At 40.6% G+C, this 12,933-nt stretch overlaps 1 protein-coding gene across 2 annotated transcripts in view; it reads right to left on the bottom strand.

The window, feature by feature from the left end:
* CFAP69 (cilia and flagella associated protein 69) overlaps nucleotides 1–10,392 on the bottom strand; it is a gene marked incomplete at its 5' end in the record, with an annotated part of 53,534 nt that extends 43,142 nt beyond the window's left edge. Inside the window, one exon of one of the 2 annotated variants that reach the window (XM_080818563.1) lies at nucleotides 10,273–10,392. In XM_080818563.1, the coding sequence (XP_080674689.1) occupies nucleotides 10,273–10,392 (120 nt within the window). Of the gene's footprint in view, nucleotides 1–9,040; nucleotides 9,278–10,272 lie in introns of those variants that run through there. The other variant, XM_080818562.1, reaches the window with a different exon arrangement.
* Between the last annotated feature and the right edge of the window lie 2,541 nt (nucleotides 10,393–12,933).

The raw sequence follows: 12,933 nt of genomic DNA, 5'->3' as shown, positions 1-12,933 counted from the left end.
CAAACAACATAGGAAATATAGTCAATAGCATAGTGTCTGGTGATGGATGGGAGCTACACTTGTGGTGAGTGCAGCCTAACTACAGATTTCTGGAATGACTATGTTGTATATCTGAAACTAATGTAACATTATATGTCAATTATATTTCAATTTACATAAAAGGGGAGAATGAAAGCTTATAAGAGTAAATAAATTTTGGAGTTAAAAACAAAACCTCTTGAATTCTAGTATTATCTTATAATCTTACTGTCTTTAATTTTATTAGTCCTGAAAGGCCCAAGAAAGCATCTGGAATAATAGCACTTGCATGCTTTGGAAAGTGAAATGATCTGGTACATAGTTATTACACATCCCAACCATGAAAATTACATTGAGTTTGCCAATGCAGATATACATAAGATTTGCTTCTAAACTATAGGTAGGAGGTTACCTTCCCAAACAAGGTATCCCCTCTCCTCAGTTGGTACCAGCATTCTTACAGTCATCCACATTAGAAAACAGAATGTTGGGGCTCCTGGGTGGCTCAGTCTGTTAAGCATCTGCTTCCAACTCAGACTTAGGTCATGATCCTGGAGTCTGGGGATCCAACCCCCTATGGGGAAATCCCTGCTCAGCAGGGAGTCTGTTTCTCCCTCCCCTACCATGCCCCTTGCTTGAATGCACTCTCTCAAATAAATGAATATAATCTTAAAAAAAAAAAAAAGAAAGAAAGAAAATGAAAACAGAATGTCCATGCTCTATAGATTTTATATCTTAAATATTTCTTGAGCCCATGCCATCTTACTGATTTATTCAATTTTCTTCTCTCACTGAGGAAGATTCTCTGCTGTTCTCCCTGCTTCCACTCTTACACACTTCAACATGGTCTTCTACTCTATGGTCTGGATAATAAAATTCCAATCTGAACATAACCCACCTAAATCATTCAATGACTCTCCGTTAATGCCCTTCACCTCTCCTCTATTTTCATTTGTTGTGATAATCCTATTCCTCTCCTTTGTTAACTCCCACATGTGCTTCACAACTCAGGTCAAGTGTGGCCTCCCCAAGGGATGAAAAAGAATAGAACAAATGTCCTTCCTTTGTGCTCCCACAGCACCCTCAGTGCACACCCATTACAGTTTCCATCATAGTTCTAAAATGATTTGCATGTTTATCCCCCACCACACCCTGTCCCAAAACGCACCTGAAGACAAAGACCTTTTCTTTGGCATCCCCAGCACCAAAAACTGGGCCTGGCATATAAAGTTATGTGTAGATAAGTGAAGAAGGAAACAGAAGGTGCTATCATGCCAAATTTAAGTACTTACACAAAAAAATTTTTGAATATTATTTTCTCTTTGTTTACATGGATAAATGCATGTATTTGAATACCATTTTCTTTTTTTGTTTACATGTGTAAATATGTAAGTTCACTTAGTGTTAACACCATTGTATTTTATGATTTTTAAATCTATAATACATACCTTTCCACATTTCTACATAGATATCATCCTATTGCCTCTTAAATCTAGAATTTCTTTTCCTTTCACAATCACAAACTCATATTCTAATCTCAGGCAATGTCTTTCAAAAACAATTTTCAGCTAGGTATTCTAATTTTAATTCTGTAGAATAAGCAACTGGGTGAGTTAATTTACTCAAAATGATTTTTACTTAAAAGATTAACAATAAAAATGATTTACTAAATAGTGATCTATACCTGGTATTATGGTTATCTTTAAAAACTGTTACATTAAAAAAAAAAAATAAAAACTGTTACATTTTACTGTTAACTTGTTTAAATGATTAAATTTACTGTTACCAAAAAATTCGATGAATACAATTTTGCCTTCCAAGATTTGGGGATTTAACAGTGCCATCTCCTACTACCTCAGTTGTCTTCTTTTTTCCTCTTGTGTTCTCTGAGAAATATATATAGTGAATTTTTATTTTCAGATTTTCTGCGATATTGGCTTTGCAGACTGGAAAGCATATTGAAATGAAAAGTCAATGCAAAAATTTTTTTTTGCCCATATTGTCAGAATTGTTCTCCCCAAATGAGCAGGTATAACTTTTATTAAAAAAGAGTAGTAAAGGTTAGAGCAAAGATTCCTCTTAGATTTCTGTTGCATTATTACTTCATGCTACTCTGTGTTTTACTTGGTTGGCATATATCATATTTTTAAGATTTCTCCTTCGCTCCCTCCGTTAGTCTATTTCTTCTTCCACAAATACTTATAAGCAGCTTCTATGTTTTAGAAACTGTGCTAGTATGGGGAACAACACTGCTCTGACCTCAAGCAGCTATCAATCTGGCATGGAATGAAAGTAATACAGATAACATGCTACAAAATGCTCCACAAAGGCACAGGACAGCTTTCAGCAGAAGTAATTTGCATGCAGAGGTAAAATGGATTTGTGAGAGAACTGAAGGTTTGAGAGATGGAGATGGGGGAGGGGTAGCATGTGTGAGGGCCTGGAGGCAAGAGAAAATAAGGCATTGAGAGGATGGAGAGGAGCTCACTAGGTTGGAGAAGACAGTGAAGGGAATAGTGGCTACAAATGATGTTAATTAGGTAAGGAGAGGTCAAATTGATGTAAGGATAGAAACAAAGGCAAAAGAAAACTTAAATTTCCTTACTACTTACAGCCCATTCACAAGTCCTCGAAACAGGCAGAGTGACATTCCTCTAGGGACTCAGCTGCCTCAATGTTAATACTTTGCTAAGGGCAAAAGACAATCTTAGCTCAACCCCCAGGATCTGTAAGTCTACTTTAACATATAAGAATTCTTTTGCAGGGGCACCTGGGTGGCTCAGTGGGTTAAAGCCTTTGCCTTTGGCTTAGGTCCTGATCCCAGCCCCACATCTGGCTCTCTGCTCAGCAGGGAGCCTGCTTCCCTTCCTCTCTCTCTGCCTACCTGTGATCTCTGTCAAAAAAATAAACAAAATCTTAAAAAAAAAAAAAAAGAATTCTTTTGCAAGCTTCCTTTCTCTCCCTCCTCTCCTTCCCCCCTAATATACATGTTGGCAATCATCCTCCAAGGATATGACCCACCAATATACATCTGAAGATTCTCATGACTGAGTTTTTACTAAACAGTAATAAATGATTTTTTCCTAACAGGCTAACACTATCCCTAACCCCCGCCCAACTTGAAAGTCTAGAATGGGCCACTCCTCATGACCCCAAAGCAGCTCTTTCTGCACATGGTCCTGTCCCTGTGCTTTAATTAAACCATTTCAGCACCAAAGATGTCTGAAGAATTCTTCCTTGGCCATCGGCTTTGAACCCTAACATCTTTCCTACATCAAAATCATGAATAACAATAATGATCATAACATGATGGTGATGCCTATTTTTAGGTATAGTTGTAAGCACTTTACATGTATTTCCTAATTGAATTCTATGGGGTAGTTACTATTACCAGCTCCATTTTACAGAAGGCCTTGTGTGTTATGTAAGGATCTTCAGAAGCTATTGAATGGTTTGAGAGACTGTATCAACAGACAATGGCCAGACTACATATGTCAACAGAACTCTTGCCTACAATCTTTGCAGCAACCAAAGTGGGGAGCAATTTGCTCAGGAAAGTCAAGATTTGGCCAATGACTCCCAGATTCCCTATTTTTTGCCACTCATATGCTATGTAGGACCAACCAGAAAAAGCCAAATATGCTTCCCAAATCAATCACATAGAATGCCCTTTTTGTAGTTAGCCCACCTCCAGCTTCCCTATGGCAACAACCTCCAACCAGAGCATACTAGAAGCGTTCCTTTTTTTTTTTTTTTTTTTTTAAACTACAAAGCTTCCCTGCCTGCCTTGGAGTCTCTGCCAAATTAAGTAATGCTGGCTGACTCTCTTTCTATAGTAAACTCTGAATATTAAATAATCCCTGCTTATTCTCATTAAGGTGGTCTTTGTTTATTTCCACAGGCTTTAATCAGAGGAGTGTAACAATAAGCAGGTAATTTAGTTTGCTGAGTAGAGACTGAACTGGAAATGTCTAGGATGAACTGGAAGGGAGATGGGAGACATCTGTAAAGGGCCTTGACTAAGGTACTGGCAACTGGATAGACAAAAGGGAATGGAATGAAGATCATCAAGGAGGTAGAATCCGTGGGAGTTAAGGAGTGATTTGATTTGGTGGGAGAGAGAAGAAAAGGTGATGATGACTCCTGGATTTGAGGAATCAAAGTAGTGACACCCTTTGCTGAGACAGGAAAGGCTGAAGGAAGAGGCTTGTGTTGAGGCTGGGGATAAGTTAAACTGGGGGGGGGGGTAGAGATTTCTAAATCAGAGGCTTCAAGTAATAATTGGAAGAGTTTGGGTAAATGAGAGCACACAGCAGAGTGAAGCAAAAAAGGACATACAGAGGAAAGTATCAAAATAATTGCTGTTAACATCATAAGATAGTTATAGAGAATTGTAAAAACATTTAATAAAACCTTTTAAGATCAAAAGTTTAATACGCTGCTTTGAAGAAAATTAGACCTTCATTTACAGTTATAGGATGAACTTATTTTCCCATTTTACCAAAGGACAAGTCAAAGGGGAGAAAACCTCGTGTGATAAACAATTATAAGGAAAGGAATTAACATTTATTGTGGTCCTTTTATATGTCTGGCACTTTATATCTTTTTTTATGTGTCTGGCACTTTCTCTCTCTCTCTCTCTCTCTCCCTTTTTCTCCTTTTCTCTCCATTTCTCTTCCTTCCTTCCTCCCTCCCTCCCCCTCTCTCTCTTTCTCTCTTTTTTTTTTTTCTCTCTCTCTCTCTCTCCTACTGGGTAGGTTGCATGCTCAACGTGGGGCTTGAACTCATGACCCTGAGATCAAAAATCATATCCTCTACCAATGGAGCCAGCCAGGTACCATCTCCCCACCTTTAAAAAAAAACAAACAAACAACTTTATATCTTAATTAGTCCTCAGCTTTACCATAGAAACTTAGTATTATTATCCTGTTGATGAAACTGGGGCCTTACTTATTAAGGTCACAAAGCTAGTAACTGGGCTAGCAGGTCTGTTTGATGCAGGAGTGCTGGTTCCTTGCACCTTAGTTCTATGCCTAACTTCTCAATTGAGCACAGAGGTTATTTCTAGCAATTACTCCAAAACCAGGTAGGCAAGTTTAATGACACAGTCCATGGCAGTATTACAGACAGTGGCAGGATAGGACATTAAATAGAACATTGTGGAGGTTTTTAGAGGTAGAGCAAATTTGGGCAAGGAAGCTCAGCCATGATTCCTATGCAAGTCAAGTGATCACAATTTATTTATTCTATAAATACTTTCTGAGTGCCTACACTATGCCAGACATTGTTCTAGATGCTAAAGATACGGTATAGAATAAAACATACAAAATCTCCTGCTTTCATATAAAATCAAAATATTTTGTTTTGTACAGTGAAGAAAACCATTAAGAAAACAAAAAGACAACCACTGAATAGGAAAAGATATTTGCAAATGATATATCTGATAAGGGGTTAATGTCCAAAAACTATAAAGAACCTATATAACTCAACACCAAAAACCCCCCAAACAATCCAATTTAAAAATGTGCAGAGGACCTAAACGATATTTTTCCAAAGAAGACATATAGATGGCCAATAGACACATGAAAACAACAATAACATTATTATCATCAGGGAAATTAAAATCAAAATCACAGTGAGATATTACCTTCTACCTGTCAGAATGGCTAAAATAAAAAAGACAAGAAATAGCAAGTGTTGGTGAGGATGTGGAGAAAAAGGAATCCTCGTACACTGTTGGTAGAGTTTAAATTGGTACAGCCACTATGGAAAACAATATGGTGGTTCCTCAAAAAGTTAAGTAAAACTACCATATGGTCTCAAATAAGACCATCCATGGGTATTTACCCAAAAGAAAACAAAAACACCAATTCCAAAAGATATATGCACCCCTATGCTTATGGTAGCATTATTTACAGTAGCCAGGATACAAAGCAACTAAAATGTTCAATGATATATGAATAGGTAAAGAAATGTAGTATATACCTACAATGGGATATTACACAGCCATGAAAAAGAATGAGATTGTGCCATTTGTGGCAACATGGGTGGACCTAGAGGGTATTATGCTAAATGAAATAAATCAAACTGAAAAGACAAATACTGTATGATTTCACTCATATGTGGAATCTAACAAAAAACAAATGAATAAACAAAAAAGCAGAATCAGACCTATAAATATAGGGAACAAACTGGTTGTCAAAGGGAAAGAATGGTGGGGATAGGCAAAATGGGTGAAGGGCAGTAGGAGATACAGGCTTCCAGTTATAGAATGAGTAAGTCACAGGAATGAGAGGGACAGCACAGAGAATGTAGTCAATGATATTGTAATAGCACTGTCTGGTGATGATGGTAGCTACACATGTGCTGAGCATGGTATCATGTACAAACCTGTGAAATCATCATGTTTTACAGTTGGAACCTGCTGGCCCAGTTACTAGCTTTGTGACCATAACAAGCAAGACCCCAGTTCCAGCAACAGGATAATAATACTAAGTTTATATGGTAAAGTTGAGGACTAATTAAGATATAAAGTTTAAAAAAATTTCTACTCTGAGCTCAGAGTCACGGGGGAGAAGGGCACATAAGCATTAAGATAATTTCCTACACTTAAGGAACCCATATTCTGGGGGCAGAGACAAAATTTAGACAAATGAAACAGTTGCCAACATAACACAAGTGATAATTAGGGGAGAAATGGTGTGACTCAGACCTAAGACTATACTCATTTATGAAAGGATCTGTAAGAGTGAAGATTAATGGGAAGCACTTTCTGTTGGCAGAGTACTTTATGTTGGAGAGGCAGGATCTGGAGGTAGGGAAAGATTTAAATTCAGAAAAAAAGACAGGGGATTCATTGAGTAAATAATATCACCTCTTGAGTACCAGGTATTGTGCTGGGTGTTACTGGGGAATCCTGGGAGATTACAGGAGACACTATAGGAACAAACAAGCAAGAATTCTGACCTCGTGCAGTACAGATCAGTACAGATCTGTTCAGATTTTGCATTGGGAAACCCTGAAAATACAACAGAGTAGACTTGAGGCACTTTAGAATGGCAGAGACCTTGGATATCATCTAGTTCAGTGGTTTTTGAGGCGTAAAATCACTAGAGAGAGGTTTTTAAAAAGTCACAAACTCCACATTAGGGATTATGATTCAGTAGATGTGAGTTAGGGCCCAGCTATGTACAGTTTTTTGAACTCCTCAGACAACTGTGATGGTCACTCAGGTTTGGGGAATACTCATCTACCACGGGCTTGTTTTATAGAAAAGGTAGCAAAGCCTAGAGAATTAAGTGGTTTGGTCAGTGTAATTATATTTGGTGAGGTAAGCAATAAGAAGCTACTGTGGAATCGTGAAGAGGGGTGGGGCTCAGAGGGAGGAAGGAGGATAATCAAGTGTTATTTGTGGGAAACAGAAGAGAGCGAAGAGAGGGAGAGGTGCTGACTAAGATGTGACATTAATCCAAGATTGACTGAAACCTTGTGGTGATAGGAAAACAGATCAAGTAGCTCTTTTAGACTCCACTTTGTGTCCCTTGTCTTTTACCACATAGCCTGACCCGCGGGGTAGGGTGGGAATTTCATTTTATTGTTATTTTGTTTTATAATGTGAATCCATATGAAACTACCTCCTACATCTTTCCAGGTGTTAACTGTGAAGTTCTGTAGCACTAGTCATACCCTACTGCAGCTATAATACACTAAGCATTGCTACTTAGAGTGGGAAATGGTGTCTTCCAACCACTTGCAATGGCATCATAACCTGGAAACCTGTTAGAAAAGCAGAATCTTCTCAGGAAACAAACTGAGGTTGTTGGAGGGAGCGGGTAGAGGGCGTGGGAGGGATGGGGTGGCTGGGTGAGGGACACTGGGGAGGGTATGTGCTATGCTGAGGAAAAAAAAAAAAAGAAAGGCAGAATTCAGGGCTCTTCCCCAGCCCCACAGAATCATAACCTGTTTTTAATAAGATCCACAGGCATTCCTAATGCACATTAAAGTTTGAGAAGCACTGCTCTAAAGGGCTTCCAATTCTTTAGAATGAGAGCAACATTAAAATAAATAGGAAATAGGGGTGCCTGGGTGGCTCAGTGGGTTAAAGCCTCTGCCTTTGGCTCAGGTCATGATCCCAGGGTCCTGGGATCGAGCCCTGTATCAGGCTCTCTGCTCCGCGGGGAGCCTGCTTCTTCCTCTCTCTCTGCCTGCCTCTCTGCCTACTTGTGATCTCTCTCTCTGTCAAATAAATAAATAAAATCTATAAAAAAATAAATAGGAAATAGATAAAAGTAAACAATTTGTGATTTCAAGCATAGGATGGAGCTGGCTTAATGAGCTGAGGTATACTCTCCAAAGCCACTTTTAGCTACCAGGATATACTGTCTCTCAAGTGTTCCAAGAGTTCTAAGAGTCTTTCTTCCACTGGTCTGAGGCAAAAGTCTAAAAGTTTATCATTTTAATGATGGCAAAGACTGCTAGACCCTACCCGAGTAAAGAAACCGAGTAACTCTGTTAACTTCTCAGGGCCTTAGGGTCCTCATTTGTAAAAATAACCACAAACAAAACCCAAAAAGGCTGAATGATCATTTCTCCCAGCTCTAAAAAGTTTTAATTTATTTCATTTCTTTTGAGAAAAACTGCCTTCTTCTGCTCCAGTAATTTAAAAAATGTTAATGCTTCTACCAATAGTTATTAACAAGCTAGGAACTCTAATAGAAATGGATTTCTTCCTGGATGACAATCCAAGGCTCTGGAAGGAGTGGTAATAATGAAAGCAGACGAAAAAAGAAAGGGAAGGGAGAAAATACACATACACACAGGTTTCCTTGTTTTGCTTTATATGGTGGACTATTTTGGCAATGGCTTGTTAAAAGTATTTTCCATTTTTTCTTTTTAACCCAAACTAACCTACCTCACATAACCTTGCCACCTCCCCTGCCCTTCTGCTCTCCTCACCCTGCCCCCCACCACCTTTCCTAGGTGAAGGAACAAGGAGAAGCCATCAGATACCAAATTCACCTACTTCTCAGTTGTGCTGTGTCTAGGAGACTGGTGGTAGAGTTGACACCCCCTGCAGCCTTGGAAGTGGAGAGTTGCTGTTCCTGAAAGTCCTTCTTCCTGCCCGACTGGAATATTTCCACAAAACTGATTAGGTAAATTCCCCTAGCACCTGCTCCTCCTCGTCAAAAGTGCTGTTGCTCCAGTTACTACAGTGTAAATATCAGACAGTACTCAGCTCAAACTTAATCCCAAAGAAGAGGTCCCCAATCAACTTGCCACTCCCAAAGAACTCTCCAAGGTTCCAGGATGTGGACGTAGGAGACAGGGTTCCTGACGTAGCCTGAGACTAGCAACACCTCAAAAGGAATTCCCATAGTGACCCCACGCCATCAGGTGTGAGGAGGCTAGGCAGGATTCCTCCACAGTATTCACGTTTTAGGGTTTGATCAATACTCTTTAGGGAGGAACAAAGGGACCCTACTACGTTAACGACTTGGGAGTTTCCAAACACCTCGGCCACCAGTGGAGATCCAGCCGAAGGTTCCAAAGTGAAATATCTCAACAGACCAACTAGGAAGAATTAATCTCGTATTCATAATAAAAGTAAACTCAAAACCAAATACAAATACAGTAAAATGTATAAAAATATATAAGTTCTGCTCTCTCTCGACTGACTCCGATTCCATCACCAGCTTGCTATTTCATATGAAAACGAGTCTAATTTCAAATTTTAACAGCGTTTTCCTCCTTTCTAGGTGCAGGTTTTATGAGACTGACGCGCTACCTACTGCGCTAACGAGGCACCTTAGGTGCAGGTTTTAAAGTAGCAGCAAATTTAAACACGAGAGAATGTATGCCTATATCAAGAACATCACTTGATAACAGGTATCTACATATAAGCAAACAAACAAAATGGTCATCAAATCCATTTTTCCCCCCACTAAAAACGTTTCCTTGCCTCCCAGGACATTCGCGGTCACACTTTTCCGAAGAAGAGCGGCAAAACCTCGCTTACTCTGTTTAGACAGACGCTCCGGGAGACGCTCGCGCCACAAGTCCCCAGACAGGTTGGCTGACGACAGCCAACCCCTCCTTTAGGCGGTGCAGTTCTCGGAGGAATCAACTCCGCTCTTGGAACCTCTGTCCCGGGGGCTTCGATAGTTTCCACTCCGGCCCCCATTTCTGCTCTAGCTGCCCCCAGTCCTCATCCCCGCCACCAGATCTCACTTCCAAAGCACAGACACCCGCCCCTACCTGCGCTTCCTCGTCTTCCGTCAACATCCCTACCACCCGGATGTGGCGAGGGCTGCTGGACCTGATCTTGCCGTCGGATTCCTGGACCTCGGCCGTCGCCGCGGCCTCGGGCTTCGACATGGCTGTAGCAGCGGAGTGAGGGATAGGATGGAGGGTCCTTCGGTCCTACACCGTTTCCTTTAGCTGCAGGACCCAAAGAGGCCCCGCCACCGAAAAGGGAAGGCCTCCTGAGAGCCGCTAGAGTCGCGAAAAGCCCCGGTGGTCCGACAGTGGCCCCGACCACCGCGAAGCCACCCGCATCACCCCGCCGCAGCCCACCTGCAGACCTGGGCTCTAGTGGGCTGGCCGGTTGTTAACAAGCCAGCGCGTTACTAGGGGCGGGGCCGGGGCTGCAGTAGCGCCGGCTCTTATGGAAGCCGGGAGAGCCAAACTACCCCAAACCCTAATGTGTCTCTACGCTCGCAGTAGCTGGGTTCGCTCGCGTTTGGGAAGGAGGCACGTAGGTACGTAGCAGTGTGCAGCGTTGCCTTGGCGTTATGTGTCTCAGTCTTGCTAATTTGCGCGGGGCCTTCTTAAATCGGTAATGAGTGGATGGAGAGATGAGAGGTGGATGTCGGACACGAGAGTGTTGGATGCTGAATATAAAGTGTTAGAAGCGGAACAGTTTATCTCATCACAGAAAAGCAACCAGTGTCACCGACGTTCCCTGCCTTTTACCTCTTCTGTACTTTAGTGGCTCTACCAGTTAAATAACGAACAAGGCATTGTACCCAGTGTTACAGGCTTTTGAGTCAAATCATGGACTCTAGAGCACGTTAACCCACGGAAGCCCCACTTTTCCCATCTTTCCTCGTCAGTTTTTCACTTTTCTTACCAATAGGTTTGTTGTGAGAGGATAGAATGATAATGGTAGTTTTATAAAGTCGTGCTTGGCGTATAATAATTACCCAGGTAAAAGGGTGAGGATTATCATTATCTTTATTATTATCGTGTTACCTATCCATCGTATCCTGAGTTATGACACAATATCTACACAATCTTATGATAGAGATTTTAATGGAAAGCTGCTCATGATAATAATCAGTATAACTTAATCACCCCCAAAACTGTGACTATGAAAACGTATCTTAAAATACTTTAAACCTTTTAATATATTTTTTTTAGCCTTCAGAATCTCTTCAAGATTTAAACGTGCGTTTTTGTATTGTCTAGAAAGTGTATGGTCTTAAAAATTACATATAACAAACTACGTGAAAATAAATTTCACTTCACCTCCTAGCATTTCTCTCATTTGTAGAATGAGCCGGTTGATGAGTGATTTCTAAGGTTCCTTAACCAGTTCAAACATTTGACATTTGACTGAATGACATTTCTGGGAATACAAATAAAAAGAAACAGAAAGGGGCGCCTGGGTGCCTCAGTCAGTTAAGCCTCTGCCTCAGGTCACGATCCCAGAGTCCTGGGGTGGAGGCCTGCTGTGGGCTCCCTGCTCAGCCGGAAGCCTGCTTCTCCCTCTCCTGCCTCCCCTGCTTGTGTTCCCTCTCTCACTGTCTCTCTCCCTGTCGAATAGATAAATAAAATCTTTTAAAAAAGAAACAAACAGAAAAACTAGATTGGGCATGGCAGCACTTGATGCAAATCATAGCCAAAGCAACCAACCTTTTTTGAAAGAATTAAGTGTTTCTAGTAACTGTTTCCTCACTTACCTTCATCATTCCACTTTTCTCATCTCCGGTTCCCTGAAACTGCCCTGAGGTCACCAACACTTGTGGTCAAAGTCTGAACACTTTCCTGTCCTCATCTTGCTGTACTTATCTTTAGTATTTTACCCTGTTGACCACTCTTCCCTTCTTCTAACTCCCTTGACTCAACTTGAGCATTCTTTTTTTTTTTTTCTTTTATCTTCACAGCTTTCACAGCTACTCATTGGTGTTTTTAGAGCTCCTCTCAGACTTTACACCTAGAGATGGGATAAGTATGTCTAAGGTTGCTATTACTCCAGGGGAGTGTAAAGGGTGTGTCAAGTGTATTAACATCAGCTAAATTGCTGTTGCACATTCCAAGTATTCCACATCAAAAGGAGACAAGTCACTTGAATAAACACACTGGAATTCTGTGAGAATGGCACCCAAAACCAAGATAGTAGTAGAGATCTGACAACTGGATGATTTGTTTATCCTTTGTGTGTTGAGCCTGGCATCTCAAGAGAAGGAAAGTTGAAGAGGAGGGACTGTGAAGAAAAAATTTCCACTTAAAGTAGAGTTTATCTGGGGGTTATCGACTGACTATTGTGTTTCAGCACAACAGGCTGAATCTGGTAAGGGTCCATAAACCTCAGTGACTGGAAAGTCACACTCTCCTTATTGACTTAATTGCAGGCACTTTCCTGACATATGAACACAAGGATTTTTATTTTACTTCAATTGTTTATGAACCTATATATTCATTCTGTCCTATATCCAGAGCACCAGTTTCCAGTGCTTAATTAGCATAACTCCCATGAGCTTCCCCTTTCTAGCACTTAAAAACTCTTCTCTCCTTCTCAGTGAAATTCTTCATAGAAATGAGTTCCCTTACCTGGGAAGTTAAAAGATCCAACTTTTTTTTTTTTAACCTCTAATGGTACTTGTTTTACTCTGAGTGAGAAGCGACCAGGTGAGA

This window comes from Martes martes (assembly GCF_963455335.1).
Source record: "Martes martes genome assembly, chromosome: 11".
NCBI classification, from domain to species: domain Eukaryota; kingdom Metazoa; phylum Chordata; class Mammalia; order Carnivora; family Mustelidae; genus Martes; species Martes martes.
The sequence above is the reverse complement of the archived record's forward strand: the minus strand, read 5'-3'. Positions and strand labels throughout refer to the sequence as shown.